The sequence below is a fragment of the Elephas maximus genome, chromosome 5 (genome assembly GCF_024166365.1).
Source record: "Elephas maximus indicus isolate mEleMax1 chromosome 5, mEleMax1 primary haplotype, whole genome shotgun sequence".
NCBI lineage: Eukaryota > Metazoa > Chordata > Mammalia > Proboscidea > Elephantidae > Elephas > Elephas maximus.
In genome coordinates this window covers 89,102,781-89,125,760 of record NC_064823.1, presented here as the reverse complement: position 1 = coordinate 89,125,760, position 22,980 = coordinate 89,102,781, and the positions used below count along the sequence as shown (strand labels likewise).

Below are 22,980 nucleotides of genomic sequence, written 5' to 3'. Positions count from 1 at the left end.
AGGTTCAGGATTCCTGGATTGACGTCTGTATCTGTTTTATTCGGTGATTTGGGTCTCTATTGCAGTGGAATTTCTGAGTGTGTCTGACTAGTCTGCCATCTTGGCTCCACCTCAAAAGCTGTGGGTTTTGAGTGGGACTCAGAACAAGACAAGGCTCTGCAACAGGTTCAGGTTGCCATGCAAGCTGTCCTGGCCCTTAGATCACATGATCTGGCTGATCCAGTGGAAATTGATGTATTAGTGGCAGGTAGAGATACATTTTTTAGTTTTTCAGGCCACTATTGGTGAATCACAATGCAGACCCTTAGGATTTTGGAGCCAATCCCCGCCATCCTCTGCAGATAACTATTCTCGTTTTTCGAAATAGTTTTTGATTTGTTACAGTGCCTTAGGACAGCCTGAATGCCAAACCATGGGCCACCGTCACCACACTGTCTATTATGAACTGGGTGTTGTCTGACCCATGAACTCTCTATCATGAACTGGGTATTGTCTGACCCATGAAGTCATAAAGTCAGATGTGCACAGGAGCACTCCCTCATGAAATGGAAGTGGTATACATGAGATTGGGCTCGAGCAAGACCTGAAGGCACAAGTAAGTTGCATGAAGAAGTGGCTTAAATACCCATGGTCTCCATTCCTGTCACATTACCTTCCTCTCCCCATCCCCCAGTCTGCAAGTATGGCCTGATGGAGAGTTCATTATGATCAGTTGCCTGAGGAAGAAAAAACTTGTGCCTGGTTTACAGATAGTTCTACATGATATGGAAGCACCTCTCAAATATGGCTAGCGGCAGCTCTGCAGCCCGTATCTGGGACCTCCCTGAAGGACGGTGGTGAAGGGAAATCCTTCGAAGAGAGAGAACTCCAAGTACTGCACCTGATTGTTCACTTGTCTTGGAAGGAGACATGGCCAGACATGAGATTGTGTATGGATTTCATGGGCGATGGCCAAAGATTAGTTGAATGGTTAGGGACTTGGAAAGAACATGATTGGAAAATTGGTGACAAAAAGGTATGGAGAAGAGATATTTGGATAGACCTCTCTGAAAGGGCCAAAGAAGTGAAAATATTTGTATCTTATGTGAATGCTCACTAAAGAGTCCCATTGGCAGAGGATGACTTTAACAATCAATTGGATTGGATCATGCCTTCTATGGAAACCAATTGTCCACTCTCCTCAGCCGCTCCTGTGATTCTCTGTAAGCTAATTAACAAGGTGATTATGGTGGCTGGGATGGAGATTATACATGGGCTCAGCAACAAGTATAACCACTCACCAAGACCAACTTGGCTACAGCCACTGCTAAGCCCCCAATCTACCAACAGCAAAAACCAACACTGAGTCCCTGATAAGGCACTATTTCTTGAGGCAATCACCCCACAACCTGGTAGTGTGTTGATTAGATTAGACCTCTTCCATTTTGGAAAGGGCAGCGTTTCTTTCTTACTGGGATAGACACTATGGATACAGAATTGCCTTCTGTGCATTCAATGCTTCTGCCAAAACTACTGCGTGTGGACTCACAGAATGCCTTATCCACCATCGTGGTATGCCACGCAGCATTGCTTTGGATCAAAGGACTCATTTCACAGCAAATGAAGTGTGGCAGTTGGCCCATGCTCGTGGAATTCACATTCTGGCTGTACTTCTTCCAGAACAGTTTTGTTTGCTCTTCTAATAAAAAAAAAAAAAAAATTTTTTTTTTTTTTTTTTTTTTTAAATAGTCCACAGTATATTCAGTATTCTTCACCAACACATCGTAATTCAAAGGTGTTATTCTTCTTCGGTCTTCCTTATTCATTGTCCTGCTTTTGCATGCATAGGATAATATTGAAATACCATGGTTTGGGTGAGGTGTACTTTGGTCTTCAAAGTGACATCTTTGCTTTTTAACCCTTTAAAGGGGTCTTTTGCGGCAGATTTGCTCAATGCAATACGCTGTTTGATTTCATGACTGCTGTTCCCATGGGTGTTGGTTGTGGATCTAAGTAAAATGAAATCCTTGACGACTTCAATGTTTTCTCCATTTACCATGATGATGCTTATTGTTCAGTAAAGATTACAGCCTTGAAAACTACAGGGTGGTTCTATCCTGTCTTATAGGGTGGCTAAGATTCAGAATCGACCTGACAGCATTGGGGGGGATCTACGTTAATGGGGGAGTGTCTAAGTTACCTAACCCCCCCCCCCAGTGTAGTCGAGTGCTGCTATAACAGAAATACCACAAGTGGATGTCTTTAACAATGAGAAATTTATTTTTTCACAGCCTAGTAGGCTAGAAGTCCAAATTTATGGCATCAGCTCCAGAGGCTTAACCTCTCTGTTGGCTCTTGACAAAGGTCCTTCTAATCAATCTTCCCCTGGACTAGGAGATTTCCACACAGGAACTCCAGGTCCAAACAGTGCACTCTGCTCCCGTCACTGCTTTATTGGTGGCATGAGGTCCCCATGTCTCTCTGGTCGTTCCTCTCTTTTATATCCCAAAAGAAACTGGCTCAAGACAAAATCCAATCTTGCAGATTGAGTCCTGCCTCATCAACGCAACTGCTGCCTATCCCCTCTCATTAACATCATAGAGGCAGGGTTTACAACACATAGGAAAATCATATCAGATGACAAAATGATGGACAATCACATAATACCAGTAATCATGGACCAGCCAAATTGATACACACATTTTGGGGGGACACAATTCAATCCATAACAGGAAGGAACAAACTGGAAAAAGGCGAGTGAGAATGGTTGCACAACTCGAAGAACGTGATCAGTGTCACTGAAATGGAGTTAGAGAAATTGTTGAAATGGTGTACAGTTGTGTATATTTAAAAAAATAGCAACACAAGATAAATTAAAAGTGAATATATACATGCGGACATTTACTTTTACATAAACAAAGTACCATAATTCTATAAAATGCACTTTTTAAAAAATTACCCACTCTTTAGACTTACCTCCAATTTCCTCCCTCCCCCTACCCAACCAGCAAGGAGCAGCACCTTCCAGGGACTGGTGTTGATTACCTCATGTGTATCCTTTCATTTCTTTCTCCATATACAAAGACATATGCATATGTAAGGGAGGTTATCATGATTTGTTTAAGCATATGTTGTGATCAACAACAGAAGAAACAAAAACTAAAATGATTAAATAAGGCTGAGGTCAGAAGGGGATATGTGTTCTCAACTAAAAATACGTATATACTGATTGATCTGTTTAAGCACATGTATAAATTACTTAAAATTTGCTGAGGTTTTTTCTTTTTCCTAATGACTTATTATTGTGAAAGTCAAGAACTTGACAACAGTGTTTAGTTGTCAGTATTACTCTTCGGCATTGTATTGAAAGTCCTGGCTAATTCAATAAGTCAATAAAAATATGAGAAAAGAATAACTAGAGCACAGGAGAAGAATTTGTCATCACCTGTGGATAATATGGCTGTCTACTGAGAAAATTTAGAAGTAGCAACTGAAAAATCATAATACTCTATTAAAAGTTCTATAAAAATATAGAATACAGTAATATTGGAAGTCAATGGATTTCCCAAATGTCAGAAAAATCAAACATAAAATATTATACATTTTATCAGAATAACGTCAGACCAAAAAATAAACGTAAACTTAAACCCAAAGCCCACTGCCGTCGAGTCAATTCTGACTCATAGCAACCCTACAGGACAGAGTGGAACTGCCCCATAGAGTTTCCAAGGCGCACCTGGCAGATTTGAACTGCTGACCTTTTGGATAGCAGCCATAGCACTTAACCATTATGCCTCCAGGGTTTCCAACATAATCTTAACAAGAAATATTTATACCTTACCAAAATAAAAATATTAACATATACAAAAAGCTGGTCAACCAATTTAATAATGAGGGATTTGGCAATTGAATCTGTGATACATTTTCATATACTTTGAACTGGTAAAATTAATACCTCCGTACAAAAAACCCACTGCTGCCCAGTTGATTCCAACACATAGCGACCCTATAAAAAACAGTAAAACTGCTCCATAGGGCTCCCAGTGAGCCGCTGGTGGATTCAAACTGCCAACCTTTTGGTTAGCAGTTGAACTCTTAACCACTGCTCCACCAGGGCTCCACCCCCGTAGGGATGGCACCAAATCATTGGCCACTCTAGCTCTGGTTTGCTAGGTGTAGGAACAGAGTGGTGATGGGACCGTACCAAGAGAATGGACTCTCTTGGACCAAAACTGATCTAGCTACTACTGTCACCCAAACCCCAACCTATTATTATTCTGATTATACATTTGGGGACCACAGGTGGGACTGCAGACCCATGTACCTACTATCAGCTGACTTTTGTCAGCAATCTATTACTTGATCTCTGTATACCCCACTTTCACACACTGTTTTCAAAGGAAAGCCATGCTTCTCACTTATCTGAATCTCACCATAATGCTGTGCCCAAAGGCACAAAAGTTTTTAAGATGTCAGTACATGAAAAAAATTTAAATATTGTCTGCTGTGCCAGCTTTTGGTTTATTTTATCTCAGCTCCAAATTCAGTTTTATGTTGTTGAATCCGGACCCTCTAAACATTTCTTTTTGCTAGCTGGTTGAATGATAAGCTTTATCAAGAGAAAGCACTGGAATGACATATTCTGCCAAGTTCCCTCCCCTCTTCATTATTGTTATTGAGTGATTACTGTGATTATTGTTGGGTTTTAAGAATAAACATGAAACTTGTGATTAGTATATTTGTATGACATATCATATCATTTAATAAATATTACATTTTATATAGAAATTAATTTAGAAAACTCTTGATCATACTTTCAGTCTTCAACATAGACAGACTCAGTTTCCTATATTCTTTTGAAGATTAAGTTCCTAATCATTGATTTTTGTCTCCAACCACTGTGATGCTTGCATAGTCCTGAGGAAACAACCAGATGGAAAATATTGCAATTTGTAGAATTTAATATATTGTGGGACTTTTATGACTTTCTGCGAAATGTACCTTCATGTTTATGACTTTCCCTAACTGTAATTACGTATGTTGCTGTATGGATAAAAGGACACTTTAATTATGCATGAGTAGATAAAGTATGATGTATCTGGTATGCGGTCTTTCTAAGAATTGCAAAGACGATCAAGATGGACAGAGTCATTATCAAATGTGCAGAAGTTACTTCTTGAAAGCAGAAATAGATAGGAATTGGGCATAGGTAGTGCGAGTTGAGCTACATTATTGTCTCAGACTAATGTGTAGGTATAAGTTATCCTCCCACTTAAAAATGAAAAAGAAACCAATATTAATGTAATGAAAAATCATTAATAAATTATTTTTTCTGTCTAAAAAAACCCAGTGCTGTCGAATCGATTCTTTTCTATTTAGTAATGTGATATTATTTTTTTTCTTTTTAATGGCATGATTCAAAGTTTAATGAAAGTTATAAGTTTAACAAAAGAAAATATTCATTGACCATTATTATCATAATTAATTTCATTTACAACTATTTCTGAAAATATCTTTGCTATATGGAAACCAAAACCGAAATCTAACTAGTTGCTGTAGAGTAGAATCCAACTCATTGAGGTCCGAAATATGCAGAGTACGCCACAGAGTTTTCAAGGCTGTGATCTTTCAGAAACATTGCCAAATCTTTCCTCCAAGGGACCTCTGGATGGGTTCAAACCACAAACCTTTTAGTTAGCACTCAAATGCTTAACTGTGCCATCCACGGACCCCTAGCTTACCATAGAAGAGTGTTATAAAAATTTCCAGTTATCAAAAATGCTAAATATGCCTTTATTCCACCCAAATGTTTCAAGTTCTCTTATCTGGCAGAAGAAATCACAAAGAAATGTTTTTTTTTCTTGTCTGTGGTTCATTTGTTCTGGGTCCAAAGGTTCTGATTACTGATATTCAAAGATATGTTTGGATAACTTTTTTGCCATTTCAAGTGCTTTCTAATGCAAAGGTTACAAAAATTGTTGCATATGACACAATTTGGCTGTTTATTCAATCTGCAATTTACTTTTTCAATGGGGTGGAGGGAAGAATCTATATAAAAGATTTGTATAGAGTTCTGGTTTTTCTATCCTAAGTATCCTAAGTATTAAATTATGTGAATTGACAAATTAAGGCCCAACTTAAGGCCTAAGTATGGTAGGTATTAAAGTATCTGGATTGATAAGGTCAAAAAATGAGAGATGCTATTAAGGGATCTTTAAACATTATAATCCGGAGGCATTGGACTAAACTTGTTGGGCCCCACCTATCATTCCTAATAACAGGAACTACTCTCTCCTTTTATTTTATGTCTTAATATCCAGCTTCAAAGGTCATTCAATAAGGGAAAACAATAACTCAAACATATTGAAGGCTTGTGTGGAAAATATCTTTAGCCTTTCTATCTAAAGACTTCACAGGATTGTGCAATTTTAGGTAGGAAGCCAGTTAAAACTACACAGAACTTCTGAAAGAAAGAAAAAGTTCATGAAGAAATATTTTATGGTTCATGAGGGATGTATGTATTCCGTATGAATGCACATTATGCATGTAGATAATATTTCTGAAAATTCACAGTGAAAACATCAGGCTTCCTGATCTTTCCAACTAAATAGGTTGAGGCTTAGGTGAGTTTTAGTTTTTGTCCCCGCTATGAAACGATACATAAGACATCACCAAAGTAGAATTTTTTCTGGATTTGCAAAATGAGAATAATACCCTGCATATAATCTATCTGATGAATGGAACTGTCCATTTCAAGAGGAATATTGAGGAGGAACTCATCAAAAAACACATAGGATTATTCCTCCTTAGGGAAGAATGGATTAACCAACATCATAACAATTAACTAAGAGTGAAATATCTGAGGAAAGCAGAAAAAGCTCAGCTTTTGCAAAATGTGGAGGAGAATCTTTCCACAAGTTGAACCATAACGGTTGAATTAAATGTAACGCTCTCACTTATCATGCCTATTAGTCTTAGGCCTTAAAGAGGCCTACTCCCTCTTTTTCTTCTTTTCTGTCTTAAAATACTTTTGATAGCCAAACAAGCAACATTTTAGGACAAGAAAACTAACAATTGCCACACAAGCCAGTAGAAACCCAATCACATCCAAAGAGTGGTACTGGTACCAGGTGAGGCTGAGGGCGGCTGGGCGAAGGTGCTTGGCTCCTTTGTGGCGCATGACAAACTCAATCCAGAAGACGGCTCGATCCAGGGGCTTAATAGGCTGATCATGATGAATGGCTGATAACCTCATAGCGTTCTCTTTATAGCTGAAGAAAAATCAAATAGACATCAACTTAGAGAATAACCAGAAAAGATAAATAAGTGAAATTTTCATGTAGATGGTAAAATGAGTGGCACATACGATTGGAAGAAAAATATATTATTTTCCTCTGAGATGATTTTAGTTTACAGGCTACAATTTGTTAAATATATAGGATTTCAATGTGTAAGGAAGAATAGAAGTTTGGGGAGGACATGTATTTTTAGGAAAGAGATTTGAAAGAGCTAAGTTTAAAGCAAAAAATGAAAAAGTAGAACAAAAGGTCATATTAAGAGTCGGGGGTTTGAATTATCCAGTAAGAAATTGTTAATGGACCAGGTGTACATGTTTAAAAATAATACCACTATCCAGAAATAGGAGGCTGGTCTATCATGAGGTCAAGGCATGTGTCTAGGCAGGGCTGGTCAGGAGTTAGTGTTGGCCAAGAATTGGTATTGATCTTACATCAGTGATTGAGTAGTTAAATGTGTGAAAGTGGATTGTCTTGGTTTGAAACTTGATTCTGACATTTACTTGCTGCCTGTTCTGTGCAAGCTATTTATTCTCTGTGCCTTAGTTGTCTCTTTGTTAAAATGGAATATACAGGCATAGTGCCTCTTTTATCTGACTATTGTGAGGAATAATGGATTGTGTCTTAGAATACTTAGAATTGTTCCTATCATGTAGTAGAGACTCAGTAAATGTTTTCTATTGTTATTTTTGTTAGTATTGTTATTTTAGATTGTGGATATTGCTCAACATGTCACTTCAAGACATTGTAGTTGTATATTTTTTTTCTCTATTGAAAATCACTATGATCAAGGGAGAAGTGTGAATGCAGGCATATGGTTTATAAACTCTGAATCCCAAAGTGCTATAATAGCATGACACTGTAGCAATCAATAGCAATGGAGGTAACTTGGCTCTATGTTACTTAAAAAACACAATCGAAAGGCCACTACTCCCAAAGTATTTTTGGAATATAATAGAGAAAGAATGTAATGATGATGTCACTTAATACAAGCAAAGGACCTAACTAAAATGCCTAGCATGTGATAAGCATTCATTAGACATAAGCTAATAAACTCTCTTCACATTTCAATACCACCATCATATTTATTGACAATTAAAATTTTATAAAGACATCTATAGTAGAGATATATAATTTTATATGAACTTACAAATGAAAGGTATATTCCTTTTAAAATAATAAAAACAAAATATGCTTAACATGGTTATCATGTAGAATGAGCAATACCAAAAAACCTGTTGCGGTTGAGTCGATTTAGACTCATAGCGACCCTATAGGACAGAGTAGAACTGCCCCATACAGTTTCCAAGAGGAGCCCTGTGGATTCGAACTGCCAATCTTTTGGTTAGCAGTCATAGCTTTTAACCACTACGGCACCAGGTTTCTGAATGGGCAACAGGTGTACTAAAATTAAAATATTGCTGCATTTAACACGTAAATGTCCAAGGTACTATAATCATCAATCAATTTTCAAATTAAATATTTTATTTCCTCTTAAAGTCATTATGAACGAAAAGGTGAAAACCTATGCAGAATAATTGTGATAATAATAGCATTAATTATATAATTGAAATTAATGCATGTCTGATTTCATAAATTTTGTCTTTTGAACAGGGAACATTCCAACATTCCAACTGATGAAGATCAAAGGCTACAGCCTTCAGTATGGATTACACTTCAAAATAAAGAAAACAAAAACTCTCACAACTGGACCAATAAGCAACGTTATGATAAATGGTGAAAATATTGACGTTTTCAAGGATTTGGATTTCATTTTACCTGGATCCACAATCAACACTCATGGAAGCAGCAGTCAAGAAATCAAACAACGTATTGTGTTGGGCAAATCTGCAGCAAAAGATCTCTTTAAAGTGTTGAAAAGCAAAAATGTCAGTTTGAGGACTAATTTGTGTTTCACCCAAGCCATGGTATTTTCAATCACCTCATGTGCATGCAAAAGCTTTACAGTGAAGAAGGAAGACCAAAGAAGAATTGATGCTTTTGATTTATGGTATTGGTGAAGAATATTGAATGTACCACGGACTACCAGAAGAACAAACAAATCTGTCTTGGAAGAATTATGGCCAGAATGCTCTTTAGAAGTGAGTATGATGAGATTTCATCTCATATACTTTGGACACTTTATCAGGGCGAACCATCCCCTGGAGAAGGACATCATGCTTGGTAAAGAAGAGGGTCAGTGAAAAATAGTAATAACCCTCAAAGAGATGGGTTGACATAACACTGTGCTCAAACACAGCAATGATTGTGAGGATGGTGCAGGATTGGGCCATGTCCCCTTATGTTTTGCAAAGGATGGCTGTGAGTTGGAACTGACTCTACAAAACTTAATAACAACAATTCCAACATGTATCTTTCAAATCAATCAACTTTAATTTTACAATTCTTCCAAATAAGACAAAAATAATCATAATCAGAAGAACTAAGGCTTTGCATACTTTTATGATGGCAAAGAGTTTGGTTTGTGTCTTAGTTATGTACTGCTGCTATAACAGAAATACCACAAGTGGGTAGATTTAACAAAGAGAAATTTATTCTCTCAAAGTCTAGGTGGTTACAAGTCCAAATTTGCAGTGTCAGCTCCAGGAGAGAGCTTTCTCTCTGTCAGCTCTGGTGGAAGATTCCTTGTCATCAGTCTTCCCCAGGTTGAGGAGCTTCTCAGGCACAGGGACTCCAGGTCCAAAGGACATACTCTGCTCCTGGTGGTCCATTCTTGGTGGTATGAGGTCCCCACTCTCTGTTAGCTTCCCTTTCCTTTTATCTCTTGAGAGAATAAATACGGTACAGGCCGTGCCCCAAGGAAATTCACTTTCATTGGATCAGGGATGTGACCCGGTAAGGGTGTTACAATCCCACCCTAATCCTTTTTAACATAAAATTACAATTCCACCCTAATCCTCTCTAACATAAAATTACAATCACAAAATAGAGGACAACCACACAATACAAAGACATGTCCCAGCCAGCCGAATTGATACATTTTTGGGGGGTGTAATTTAGTCCATGACAGTGTGCGATACACATTTTTCATGGTTTTAATTGTATGTATTTTCACCTCTGTTTTTTTTTTTTTTTTTTTACCATTTCTAGTGATGGTAGCAAATTATGAGGCTAGAAACTTGGGGAAGCATTAAATGTAATGAAAATTTGAGGTTGATTATGTCATGTTGATTTACTAAAAATAAACCATTTTATATTTATATATTATTAGGTGCTGTTGAGTCAGTTCCAACTCATAGCAACCCCATGTACAACAGAATGAAATGCTGTGCCTGGTCTTGTGCCATCATCACAATCATTGTTATGCTTGAGCCCACTGTTGCAGCCACTGAGTCAATCCATCTTATTCCACATCTTCCTCTTTTTCACTGGCCCTCTACTCATACTTTGTACATTCCACATTCCAATCATTAATGTATGTTTACAGCTGTTTCTCCTCATTTTGAGTAGTGCCACATCAGCATATGAAGATTCCTAAAGCTTGACTCTATGTACATCATTAAATTGGACTCTACTTTTAGGAGGCAGCTCTTTCCCGATAGTATTTTGAGTGCCTTCCATCCTGAGGGGCTCATCTTCTGGCACTATGTCAGAAAATGTTCCAATGCTATTCATAAGGTTTTCTGGCTAATTCTTTTCAGAAGTAGACAACCGGGTCCTTCTTCCTAGTTTGTCTTAGTCTGAACCTAGCTGAAACCTGTCTGCCATGGGTGAGTCTGCTGATACTTGAATACCAGTGACGTAGAATCACAGCAACACACAAGGCCCCACGGTAAGACAAACTGACAGATGCGTAGGAGTAACGATTTTAGAATAGCTTAAAACATTTAGAATTGTATGCTAAGAGTGTCACACAACTGTGCAGAGTAGTATTTTTATAACAGTCATGGTCCCTATTTCAAATTTGTTCTCATCTCATAATTCTTCCCTTTCCAACTAGAGTGATTCCTCTCTATCTCCTTATTGGCTGTTTCAAAACTTTCCCATTATCCTTAAACATTTGACATATCATTCCCCCAACATCATCAAAAAATGAACAAACAAACACAAAACTTATTATAACCACTCACGATGGGTCATTGATGACAGTCTTCAAAGCATTGAGCAAATCTGTACTTGTCATTGTGTTCAAGTCCAGACTCACTGCTGCCCCTTTGGCCTTCATGCGAACAATGTTATCAGGTTGATCAGCAAACAAGGGAATGCCCACCATAGGGATCCCGTGGTAGATAGCTTCATAGATGCCATTGGTTCCACCATGAGTTATAAAAGCTTTGGTCTTTGAATGACCTAGGAATGGGTGAAATTTACCAAAATTATTTATTATAATTCTTAGAAATGAAATGGGAAATATAAGGAACTCAATAAGACAGTGATATCTGGGAAACAGATTATCTTGCCCATAAAACTATATTTAAATTGTTTTTAGATCCCTGAGCAGGAAACAACTAGGTCTACTGGAGTAATAAGTGCAGGCTTAATGGGAGAAATGGTGTGTGCCTGGAGACTTGAAAAATGAATAGAAAATTGTCAGGTGGATAAATTGAAGGAGAATATTCTGGATAAAAGTAACAACATGAGCAAAAATAGGGGACACAGCAGAGCATATTCTCTTACAGAAACAGTGAGAAAAAGACTGAGTCTGATACATAGGGTGTCCAAGGCAGGAGGAAGTGTGATGATGGTGATGCTGGACTCAGAAGAAGGGAAGGCGATCTTTTATCATGAAACATTTCATCAGTTCATGATAAAGATTTTGGATATTTTCCTAAAGAAAATGGAGAGTCGCTGGTTCTAAAGGAGATACTGTTAATGTTCATCTGCATTTGAACTATCTCTGTAGCTTTGGAGAGGATAGGTATGAGGTGAGAGTATTAGGGGACAGAGAAATGATCCAGGAGGCTATTATAAAAGTCCAAACAAGAAGTGATTACCCCTGAAATAACAAATACTTTGCTTCTGGCCTGAATGATTATAATGACTGTCCATAACAAAATGCCAGTTGTTATATTTCATGTTTTTTTTCCCCACTAGAACAAGAAAATAAATATAAAAAATGTACACTTCATTTTTGAGTTTTTTAAATAACAAATGCTGAAAAATTGGTTTTCTGTTGAACTGTTATCCCTCTGAGTGTTACTCATATTTTCAGTATTTATTCTGTAATCTTACCAAGGAGGTCATTCTGGGGAATCCACTTATAGAGTCTTGTATTGGGTCCTAAGTTATCTGGTTTCTTGCCATCAAATCGCCACACCACCTATTAAGACAAAGAAAATACTTTATTCCATGAACAGAACTGCAAAATTGTGTTGTTGCTGTTGTTAGATACTGTCCAGTCAGTTCTAACTCTTAGCAACCCTATGTACAACAGACCAAAACAATGCCTGGTCCTGTGCTATCCTCACAATCCTTGTTATTCTTGAGCCCATTGTTGCAGCCCTTGTGTTAATCTATCTTGTTGAGGATCTTCCTCTTTTTCAGTGACCCTTTACTTTACCAAGCATGACATCCTTCTCCAGGAATTGATCCCTCCTGATAACATGTCCAAAGATTGTGAGACATAGTCTTGTGATCCTTGCTTCTAAGGAATATTTTGGTTGTATTTCTTCCAAGCAGATTTGTTTGTTCTTTGGCAGTTCATGGTATATTCAATATCCTGGGCCAACACCATAATTCAAAGGCATCAATTCTTTTTTGGTCTTCCTTATTCATCATCCAGCTTTCACATGCATATGAGGCGATTGAAAACACCATGGGTTGGGTGAGGTGCACCTTAGTCTTCAAGGTGACATCTTTGCTTTTCAACATTTCAAAGAGTTCTTTTGCAGCAGATTTGCCCAATGCAATGCATCTTTTGTTTGTTTGTTTTCTTTTTGTATTGTGCTTTAGGTGGAAGTTTACAGCTCAAGTTAATTTCTCATACAAATATTAATACAAATATTGTTATACAACACTAGTTGTGATCCCTATAATGTGACGGCACTCTCCCCCTTTACACCCCAGATTTCCTGTGTCCATCCAGCCAGGTCCTGTTCCTTCCTGCCTTCTCATCCTACCTCTGGACAGGAGCCATCCATTTGGTCTCGTGTATCTGCTTGAACTAAGAAGTACCCTGTTCACCAGTATTATTATATGTTTTAGAGTGCAGTCTAATCTTTGTCTGAAGAGTGGACTTTGGGAATGGCTTTAGTTCTGGGTTAACAGAGTGTCTGCGAGCCATGGCTTCGAGGGTTCCTCTGGTCTCAGTGAGACCCTTAAGTTTTCTGTTTACATGAACTTGAGTTCTGCTCCATACATTTTTTGTGCTCTTTCAGGGACTCTGCCCTGTTCCCTGCCAGGGTGGTCATTGGTGGTAGCCAGGTACCATCTAGTTTTTCTGATCTGAGGCTAATGAAGTCTCTGGTTTATGTGGCTCTTTTGTCTTTTGGGCTAATATTTTCCTTGTGCCTTTGGTGTTCTTCATTCTCCTTTGCTCCAGGTGGGTTGGGACCTTAGATGGCTATTTGCAAGCTTTTAAGACCCCAGCGTCTCTCACCAAAGTAGGATGTAGACCATTTTCTTTATAAACTATCTTATTCCAATTGAGCTAGATGTTCCCCGAGACTATGGTCATCAGACCTCAGCCCAGTAATTTGGTCCTCCAGGGAGTTTGGATGTGTCTATAAAGCTTCCATGTCCTTGACTTGGTCAAGTCGTACGGACTCCCCTGGTATTGTGTACTGTCTTACCTTTCACCAAAGTTACCTCTTATCTATTGTCTAGTTAGTGTTTTTCCCTCCCCATTCCTTCCCTCTCCCTTAACCATAAAACATTATTCCTTTTTGTGTGTAAATCTTTTCAAGTGTTTTTATAATAGCGGTCTCAAATAGTATTTGTCCTCTTGTGATTGACTTATTTCATTCAGCATAATATTCTCCAGATTCATACATGTTGTGAGATCATTTGCAGTTTATCATTTTTCTTTACTGTTGCTTAGCATTCCGTTGTGTATATGTACCATAGTTTATTTATCCATTCATCTGTTGATGGGCATGTACATCGTAATGCTGCAATGGACATGGGTGTGCATATGTCTATTCATGTGACAGCAGTTATTTCCTTAGGATAAATTCCTAGAAGTGGCGTTGTTGGATGGTATGGTATTTGTATTTCTAGATTTTTAAGGAAGCACCATACCATTTTCCAAAACGGTTTTATCAATTTTTTGGATTATAGTTTTTCATGGTACTCTTTTATAATCCGTTTTATTTCAGTTGGGTCTGTTTTAATGTCCCCATTTAATTTCTTATTTGGGCTATTTTCTTCCTCTCATTTTTCTTTTATCAGTTTGGCCAATGGTTTGTTGATTCTTTCGAAGAACCAATTTTTGGTGTTGTTGATTCTTTGTATTGTTTTTCTATTCTCTGTATCAACTATTTCTGCTCTGATCTTTATTATTCCCTTTCTTGTGGTGGGTGTAGGCTTCATTTGCTGTTTTCTTTCTATTTGTTGAAGTTGTATAGCTAATTTTTACATTTTTCCCTTTCTTCTTTTTTCGTGTGTGCATCTACTCCTATAAATTGACCCCTGAGCACTGCTTTTGCTGTGTCCCCAAATTTTTGCTGTTATATGTTTTCATTCTCATTTGATTCTAGGAATTTTTTGATTCTGTATTTGATTTCTTCTATTGCCCAGAGGTTTTTCAGCTAGATATGATTCAGTTTCCTTGTAGGTGATTTTTTTTCTCCTGGTATTAATTGCTGCTTTTATGGTGTTGTGCTGAGAGAAGATGATTTGTATTACCTCAGTGTTTTGGATTTTGTTGAGGGCTCCTTTGTTAGCCTAAGATATGGTCAATTCTGCAGAACGATCCATGTGCATGGGAAAAGAATGTGTACTTTGTTGATGTTGGATGGAGTGTTTTATATATGTCTAAAGGTCAAGTTGATTGATTGTGGCCTTTAGATCTTCTGTATCTTTATTCAGTTTCTTTCTAGCTTTTCTGTCTTTTACTGAGAGTGATGTGTTGAAGTCTCCTACTATTATTGTGGAACTATTTCTCTGTTTAGTACATTAGAGTCTGTTTTATGTATTTTGGAGCCCTGTAGTTGGGTGCATAATATTTATATTTGGTTATATGCTCATGGTGGATTGTCTCTTTCATCATTGTATTAGGTTCTTTCTTGTCTTTTATGGTGGCTTTTGTTTAAATTCAATTTTTATCTGAGATTAAGATTGCCAGTCCTGCTCTTTTTCAGTTACTGTTTTATATATATTTTTTTCCTCCTTTGATTTTTAATATATTTATATTTTTGTTTCTAAGATGTTTCTTTTGTAGACAGAGCATTCCTTGGTCCAGTGTTTTTAATCTATTCTGTCACTCTCTGTCTCTTTATTGGTGCATTTAAGCCATTTATATTTGGTGTGATTACTGACAGGCGAGAGTTTATTATCATTTTATAGTGCTATTTTTGTGGTGCTGATGTTTTCCTTGTTCCTCTTACTCTCTTGAGCTGAATTCCTTTTCTTTCTGTGTTTTTCTTTTCTTTATTTAGTTTTTATAGATTTTGTGTTTATTGAGACTTTATGTTTTTCTTCTTTATTTTTATGAGGAGGCTTGTTAACTTTCTTTGTGGTTATCCTCAAATTTACTCCTACTTTCCTAAGTTTAAACCAGTCTTATCATTTGAATTGCCTTGACTTCTTCTCTATTTGTAAGTTCTGTACCTGCCCTGCTTGTTCCCCCTTTTATTGTTCTGCTGTTCTTGTCATCCACAGATTGACCTCTCCAGTTCCATGTTGCAGATATTTTAGTTTCATTGTATCCTTGAGAGTTCATTACCCAGGTTGGTATCTGGCTGATGCTGTCCTACTTCCAAGATTCAGGCTGTTGTCTGATGTTATTGATTCTCTAATTGAAGGAGTCTGTAATAATTCTTGTAAGTTTGGTTTTTAAATAGTCCCTTAATTTCTGTTTAACTGGAATTGTCCTAAATTTGCCATCAGCAGGGTCATTTGCTCAGCTATAGTGTAACAGGGCAGGTCTAACAGGAGAGGCAGGGAAGAGATGCATCATTTATGAGTTAGGGCCCTTTTCTGGGAGTATGTACTGGTGCCACTCAGGGGCACAGCACTCAGTGCACAGTTTAGCTAGGCAGCAGAGAAGGGAGAGGATATGATGTGTGGAGCTAAGTGTGTGAGAGAATGAAAAGAGAGAAACAGAAGGAAAAAAATAAGTAAATAAAGTGGAGGTGTGGAAAGATTTGCTGCATGGGGCAGGGCAGACCTGGGGTGACCATGTGGCAATGGTTCTTTCACTGACTGGTGTATCTTGGCCAGTCATGAAAAGGCATGGGCAGTGTACAGTGTAGGTGGATGGGAGAAAAGAAAGGAAGGAAGGAGAGAGAGAAAAGAAACAAAAACAAACAAAATATTGCAGTTAAGGAGCTGGCTAGTAGGGGCTGCATGGACCTAGGCAGTTAGTGTGCCATGGCTCTCTAACCAAGCAGTGCAACATCACCTGATAAGAAGCGGCAGGGGCAGTGCACAGGGTTAGGTGGGCAGGACAAAGGAAAGGAAGGAAGGGAAAGAGAGAAGAAACTGAAAAAAAAAAAAATAGAGCTGAGAGACCCGGCTGGTGGGGGTGGCATAGAACTGGACAGGCCTGATTGGTGGCTCTCTATCTGAACAATGTGGTACAGCACTTCAAGAAGGGGCAGGGACTACACACTGGCCTAGCTGGCCGGGAGAAAGGATGTGAAGGAAGAGTGAGAGGAAAAACAAGCAAAAAAAGCCAAAACAACAACCAAAAAAATTGTGCTGAATGTGTTGGCCTTTGAGGGTGGGGTGGACTTGGGTGGCAGTGAGCTGATGCTTCTCTGGCCGAGTAACAGTTGCCAACAGAAAAGTGTTCGAGGCCACCTAGAAGGAAGAAGTTTGGGGTGGAAGCTTGTATCCCTGGTAACCAAGTCCTCTGTCTCCTGGTGAGAGGTCTATGAAGTTCCCATACTCCCTGTCTGTGTTCCTTGGTGGCTGTAGTCCAAGATGACAAATCGGTACCATATTAGCTGGTAGGGGACCTCCACTCCGTAGCTCTCTTCATTCTCTGTCAGTTTCTTATTCCATTTGGTGCTTGATCAAGTTATTTATCTTGTCTTTGATGCTTTGGCTTCAGGATTGTAGTTTGTTATCTGTTTTACTTAGTTTTTCAGGTTTTTACTGCAAAAAGATCGTATGGTGCTTCAGTCTAGAGTGTCCTATTCCCCAGACTTTGTTGTTTTGTGAAATATTTTTTACTTTCCTATCTGACCTAGTATTCTAATCACCAAATTTAAATTCTACTCTTTTCTGATAACGTCGGCAGTTAGTATAGTGATTCAAGAATCCTGCAAGAAAGAGGAGCAAATGACAGGACAGAATTCAGCAATTCCCATATACCTGGCTACAGAATCATTATAATGCCAAAACTTCACACCGCAACTATTGAATATATGTATTTCTCATCACAATATTAATGCTAAAGTAATTATCAGTTAAAAAGACCTCATATTATTTTAACATCTAACGCCAATATTTTGTTTTCAAACTTAAATTTGAGATAAATTAGAGCCATCATGATAGTTTACCTTCCTACCGAAAATTTCTATAATCAGGCCCTTTAAAGAGTTGGATAGGCTAGTGAAATACTTGTTCACCATTAAGACACTTTTTGTACCTTTTGTGGAATTTGAGCAAGGGCTGATGCAATTGTATGGGCCCTTTCTTCTGTGACATTACTGACCATTGACCCAAGAGTAAACACCACAACACCATGTTTTCCAGAGCTCTGGACAAACTCTTCTATTTCCTGTGAAGAAAGAAGTTGCTTCATCATGAAACAGCAAAAAAAAAAAAAAGTAAATTGAACAATATTTATTAATTTGTTGACAAAAAGAAAAAAATCAAACAGTGACAACCAAAACTAAATCTGTTGCTGTAGAGTTGTTTCCAACTCATAATAATTCTATATGTTACAGGGTAGAACTGAGCACCATAGGATTTCTTGGCTGTAATCTTTATGGAAGCAGATCTCTGGACCTTTGTTCTGTGGTGCCATTGCTACGGTGGAACTGTCAACGTTTTGTTTTGTAGGTTTGCGTCACACAGTGATCTTCAAGTATTGGTAGGGAGAAATTATTAGAATAGTGGCTGCTTTTTAAAAAACTAATCAGTTAGTTCCTTTGGAGGAGGAGTGTGATATGAGATCTATGGCCTCTATTGTGTATATTTGTGAAAATGTGTTTATGTGTGTGTGGTGGAAGCAAGAAATGAAATTAAGCTATTACACAGTAGTGAGAGGGATCCTGACCCTTCATTTGCAATTATTAATTACTAACAAAAATTCTTGGAGGGATCACAGCAGGGTCTTAACTCAGCTTTAATTCCATATAGTTATATTTCTACTGGAGTCCCAGCACAGTACAAATAATTACTGTGCTCAGCTGCTAACCCAAAGGCTGAAAGCTCAAGTCCACCTAGAGAAGCACCGAAAGAAAGGCACAGTGATCTTTTTCTGAAAAATCAGCCAAGGAAAACCCTATGGAGCACAGTTTTACTCTGATACACATGGGATCACCATGAGTTGGAATCAACATAGTGACACATGTTTGGTTATAATTTTACTAAATCATATGTGTTTATTCCAGAAGGTTTTCCAGATAATTCTTTCAGTTGGAAGTCATTAGAATTTTACTTCCTAACTATGAACACTAAGAAAAATTTGTTATGGTGGTGATGACTGTATTTCCCTATTTCTCTCTGTTACATAATCCTTTTATGTCACACCTTAAACTTTCTCATAGTTTCCCAACTATTCCCCTAACGTACCCCTTAATGTCTAGAGGTTAAGAATCTCTTATATTGAAAAAGACTTGAGTTTGGAATTTCTGTGAAATGGTCATAAGAGTTCCATTTAAAATCCATGAATATACATTTGTAGTTACATATTGGAATGTCCATATTATTTCTGTAATTTAAATAACATTTACTATAAATATTTTAACTATTGTGGTACTATTCATCCTACTTTTCCTCCCCTCCTTCCTCTATTTTCTTCTCCCCCAACACTGTCATTTTCCTTTAATGTGAACAGGAGAATTTTTTCCCAATAAGATTAGATTGCACAAAATTGTCATTAATCATATCACAGCTTTTGAACTGTACAAAAGATATTATATATCACATAAACAATTTACACTCAAAGTAAGTATTGACTTTTAATCCTTGAATAAGATCTCAGTTTTATGTTGCTGCCAATAAAAAGTAGACAAAATGGATCTCTTAATAGTGGTTGACCACTCCTCGGAAACCCTGTGAGGCAGTTCTGCTCTGTCCTATAGGGTTGCTATGAATTGGAATTGACTCGAAGGCAACTTTTTTTTTTTTTTTTTTTTGTGATACAGACATAGTTTTACTGAAGTTGCCTATAGGGTTGATATATGGCAGAAGACAGTTCCTTTGATAGGTATGTTAAACAATTCCTTTTATTCTCAAAGACATAAAACCCTGGATTTTCAAATGGTAAATAGTTTTAATGCTGTAAACCAAGCCTCTAAAGCAAATAAACTTTGAGTTGGCTGCAAATATTGTTGGGAGCACCCGTTTATGTTCACTCCTTTATATTGTTTAGGAACGGTCTTCCTCTAAGCTACAATACTGGTGAAAAGCCTAAATCCTTAAAACAAAATTTAAGTATTTCATCCAGCTTCATCTGTTTGTCAAAATGTATACATTCACTTTTAAAAACTCCGTAGAATCATTTCAGTTGAAAATACAAAACCAACAGTAACAGGTTTACCTTAGGCAAGGGATTGGCAGGTTTGCAGTGGAGCCCTCCAACAAAATCAAAATGTGGCAAGAATGGGCGAGGAAACTCAAAATCCCAATAAGTTCGAATGAGCCATATTTCAGCTTTCCCCATTGTCTCATATAATGTAGTGGGTCTTCCTGAAAAGAAAAGAGAAACAAAAGGTGGAGGTAACTGGAGAAACTTGCCACCTGAGTATCAGGGAAATTTTCAGAAGAGAGCTTGGAATAATGGAGACAAAAGTATTTAAAAGTGTCAGGGAAGACTTACATCTCTAATGTCACGTCAGTACATTCACCGTCATAAGTAGTTATTAAACCTAAACCACTGTAGAATTAAATATGCATTTGTTTTCTCTGAAGTTGTTTTGGAGGAAGTACAACCAGAATGCTCCTTAGAAGCAAGGATGGTGAGACTACATTTCAAATACTTTGGACAAGTTATCAGGAGGACCAGTCCCTGGAGAAGAACATCATGCTTGGTGCAGAAGAGGGTCAGAGAAAAAGACGAAGACCCTCAATGAGATGGATCTACACAATGGCTGCAACAATGGGCTCAAGCACAAGAACAATTGTGAGGATGACGGAAGACTGGGCAGTGTTTTGTTCTGTTGTACACAAAGTCACTATGAGTCAGAACCGACTGGACAACAGACAACAACAAGAACAACACAGTTGCAAAAGTAACAGATGCCAAAATGTAAACAACCAGAATTTGAGTTCCCCAATCATTTCTACCACAGCCATGGATAGAAACACCTTTCCTGGAAGTACTCAATCTAGTTTCTACAATTTAGCAAGTCAGGCCATTGACTCTCAGTTTTCCAACTGAACTGTGAGGTTTTTGTGAGTACGGTTCAATTCTTTGTATCAACTACTGTATTTGGTTCAAGTTAAGAGCTGAAAAATACATTATTAACAAATAAAACTATTTGCAATTAACAACTGGAAAATTTTCAAAAAATTAAGGAAATAGTTGTGATTTTTTTTTTTTAAATAGAGAGGCACAGTTTTCAAAGAATACAGACTAATAACTTGTATGTCAGCCCTTCAAAAACATGATAGGCCTATAAGCCAGATAAGTTGTAAGCACTTAGTGAAAAATTGTGGAATTGTTAGGGTTCACTAGAAACAAGTTGTGCAGAATTATATTATCTGGATTATGGCTATTTGGCTAGCAGATTACTAAAATGTTGTAGACACAAACTGTAAGTTTTTGAGTCTGGGGTAAAGTGACTATATCTCTCAACTGAGAAGGAATCCTGAGAAGGTAATATGGAAAAATATTTCAATTAATGAATAAAAAAAATTGAGCTATAGAAGAAGTTATTTTTCCAATGTTATATAGACAGTTTGAGCCCTGGTGGCACAGTGGTTAAGGGCTCTGCTCCTAACCAGAAGTTTAGCAGGTGAAATCCACCAGCTGCTCTTTGGAAATACTATGGAGTAGTCCCGCTTTGTCCTATAGCAACTCTATGAGTCAAAATCGACTCAGTGGCAACGGGTTTTTTTACATAGACAGTTATGCTAGAAATCATGTGTCACTCTTCAATCTACATGTCTGTGATCATCCAGACATTCATTGAGGTTTATATGACTTTTTAAAGATAAAAGTACATTAAAATAGATACATAATTAATTAAAGAAATTCTAAGTGACTTAATTTTTGAGTTTCCAACTTTCAGGAGTCTGTTGTTGTGATGGGCCACTACGTTCTTCTAACTGATTCTATAACAGAAGCCTCTCTAAAATATTTGTGAGATTGATAAATCATTTCATGTTTTCATTTCATCTTTTACTTACAAAACACAAATTCCTCTCTCTTCTTATTTATAAAAACTCACCTTCAAAGACACAAGGAAAGTTAAGACTTTATTCTATTAACTAAAATCATGACTTACCTAGTACTTCACTATAAAACTGATCCCACTTCTTCTCGTTAAATGCCTGGAACCAAAAGTCAAAATAAAGCACATATATCATATTTTTTACCCTCTCCAGGAATGTCATTCGATCTTGTAATTCTGACAGAATAATAGGTACATAGGAAGGAGGGGTTAAAAGTCCTCCACTATACTTTTCAAATGTATAGCCATATGTGAACCGGACACTATACAAAAAGGGTATTTTAAGTAGCTCAGCCAGTAGCTCACCACAAGGAACAAGGGTATCTGCCAAAACGATATCAAATCTTGATTGTTGTAATTTCATCATTAGTTTCTTGTTGAAAACTACGTCTTTACAGAGCCTTTGAATGCAATCAGAATATTCCCTCTCAATTTCTTGCATTTGTGAAAAATATGTCCAAAATGTGTCTTTTGGCAGATCATATGTCAATTTCCTGATCCATTCCACAAAAAGAATCTCCAAATCATCTTTAGTCAGAACAGTAGGATAAACCTCAAATTTAATAGCAGATGGTGTGTTGGGGTCAATTAGAATGGAAGCTGAAGATGTTAGAACAGTCACCTCATGACCCCTCTGAATAAGTTCATCCAGTATTGTCTTCATATTGATCCAATGACTATATTCTGTTGGCCACACCAGCACTTTTCCACAAGTTCCATAGTTAAAGCAACAACTCAGTTGTATTAGCAGAAGTGAAATCCGTTTCATAGACATCCTGGTTAAGTGAATTCTTCTTTTCAAATTGCTGTTCCCTTTGCTATTGCTCGTACTTATATCCCAGGAAAAAAATCAATCAAGTGGTTAAACTACAACTCTTACAGGGCAAAGTAAACACATTATATGAATAGTCAAAGCATGCCAAGTGGAAAAAAGCAGAGAGGAGATGGCCTTGTCTTTTATGAGTGTAGTTAACATCTCTTTTATAGTAAGTGCTATCACACAGCTAAGAGTC

The 22,980-nt window shown here is 37.4% G+C and overlaps 1 protein-coding gene across 5 annotated transcripts; it reads right to left on the bottom strand.

The window, feature by feature from the left end:
• Positions 1 to 6,970: 6,970 nt before the first annotated feature.
• LOC126077124 (UDP-glucuronosyltransferase 2B31-like) lies at positions 6,971 to 22,745 on the bottom strand. Of its 5 annotated transcripts, XM_049886155.1 has the most exons (7): positions 22,433 to 22,742; positions 22,022 to 22,081; positions 20,113 to 20,261; positions 17,992 to 18,123; positions 12,468 to 12,555; positions 11,366 to 11,585; positions 6,971 to 7,250 (listed from the first exon to the last, which is right to left on the bottom strand). In XM_049886155.1, the coding sequence occupies exons 1-7, from the start codon at positions 22,740 to 22,742 to the stop codon at positions 6,971 to 6,973; spliced, it is 1,239 nt and encodes a 412-aa protein (XP_049742112.1). The 5 variants fall into 5 exon arrangements, with proteins under 5 accessions (XP_049742112.1, XP_049742113.1, XP_049742109.1 ...); XM_049886156.1 differs by having other exon boundaries at positions 22,022 to 22,745; XM_049886152.1 differs by having other exon boundaries at positions 20,113 to 20,257; positions 22,018 to 22,742.
• Positions 22,746 to 22,980: the final 235 nt, after the last annotated feature.

Bases quoted from the DNA above. Each gene is read 5' to 3' on its own strand.
- LOC126077124 (XM_049886156.1), bottom strand. From the start codon at position 22,742: ATGTCTATGAAACGGATTTCACTTCTGCTAATACAACTGAGTTGTTGC. The intron at 18,124-20,112 runs GTAAACCTGTTA...CTTTCTTCACAG, and splicing joins CTGCCAATCCCTTGCCTAAG to GAAATAGAAGAGTTTGTCCA. The intron at 12,556-17,991 runs GTACAAAAAGTG...TTGTCTTAATAG, and splicing joins TTGCTCAAATTCCACAAAAG to GTGGTGTGGCGATTTGATGG.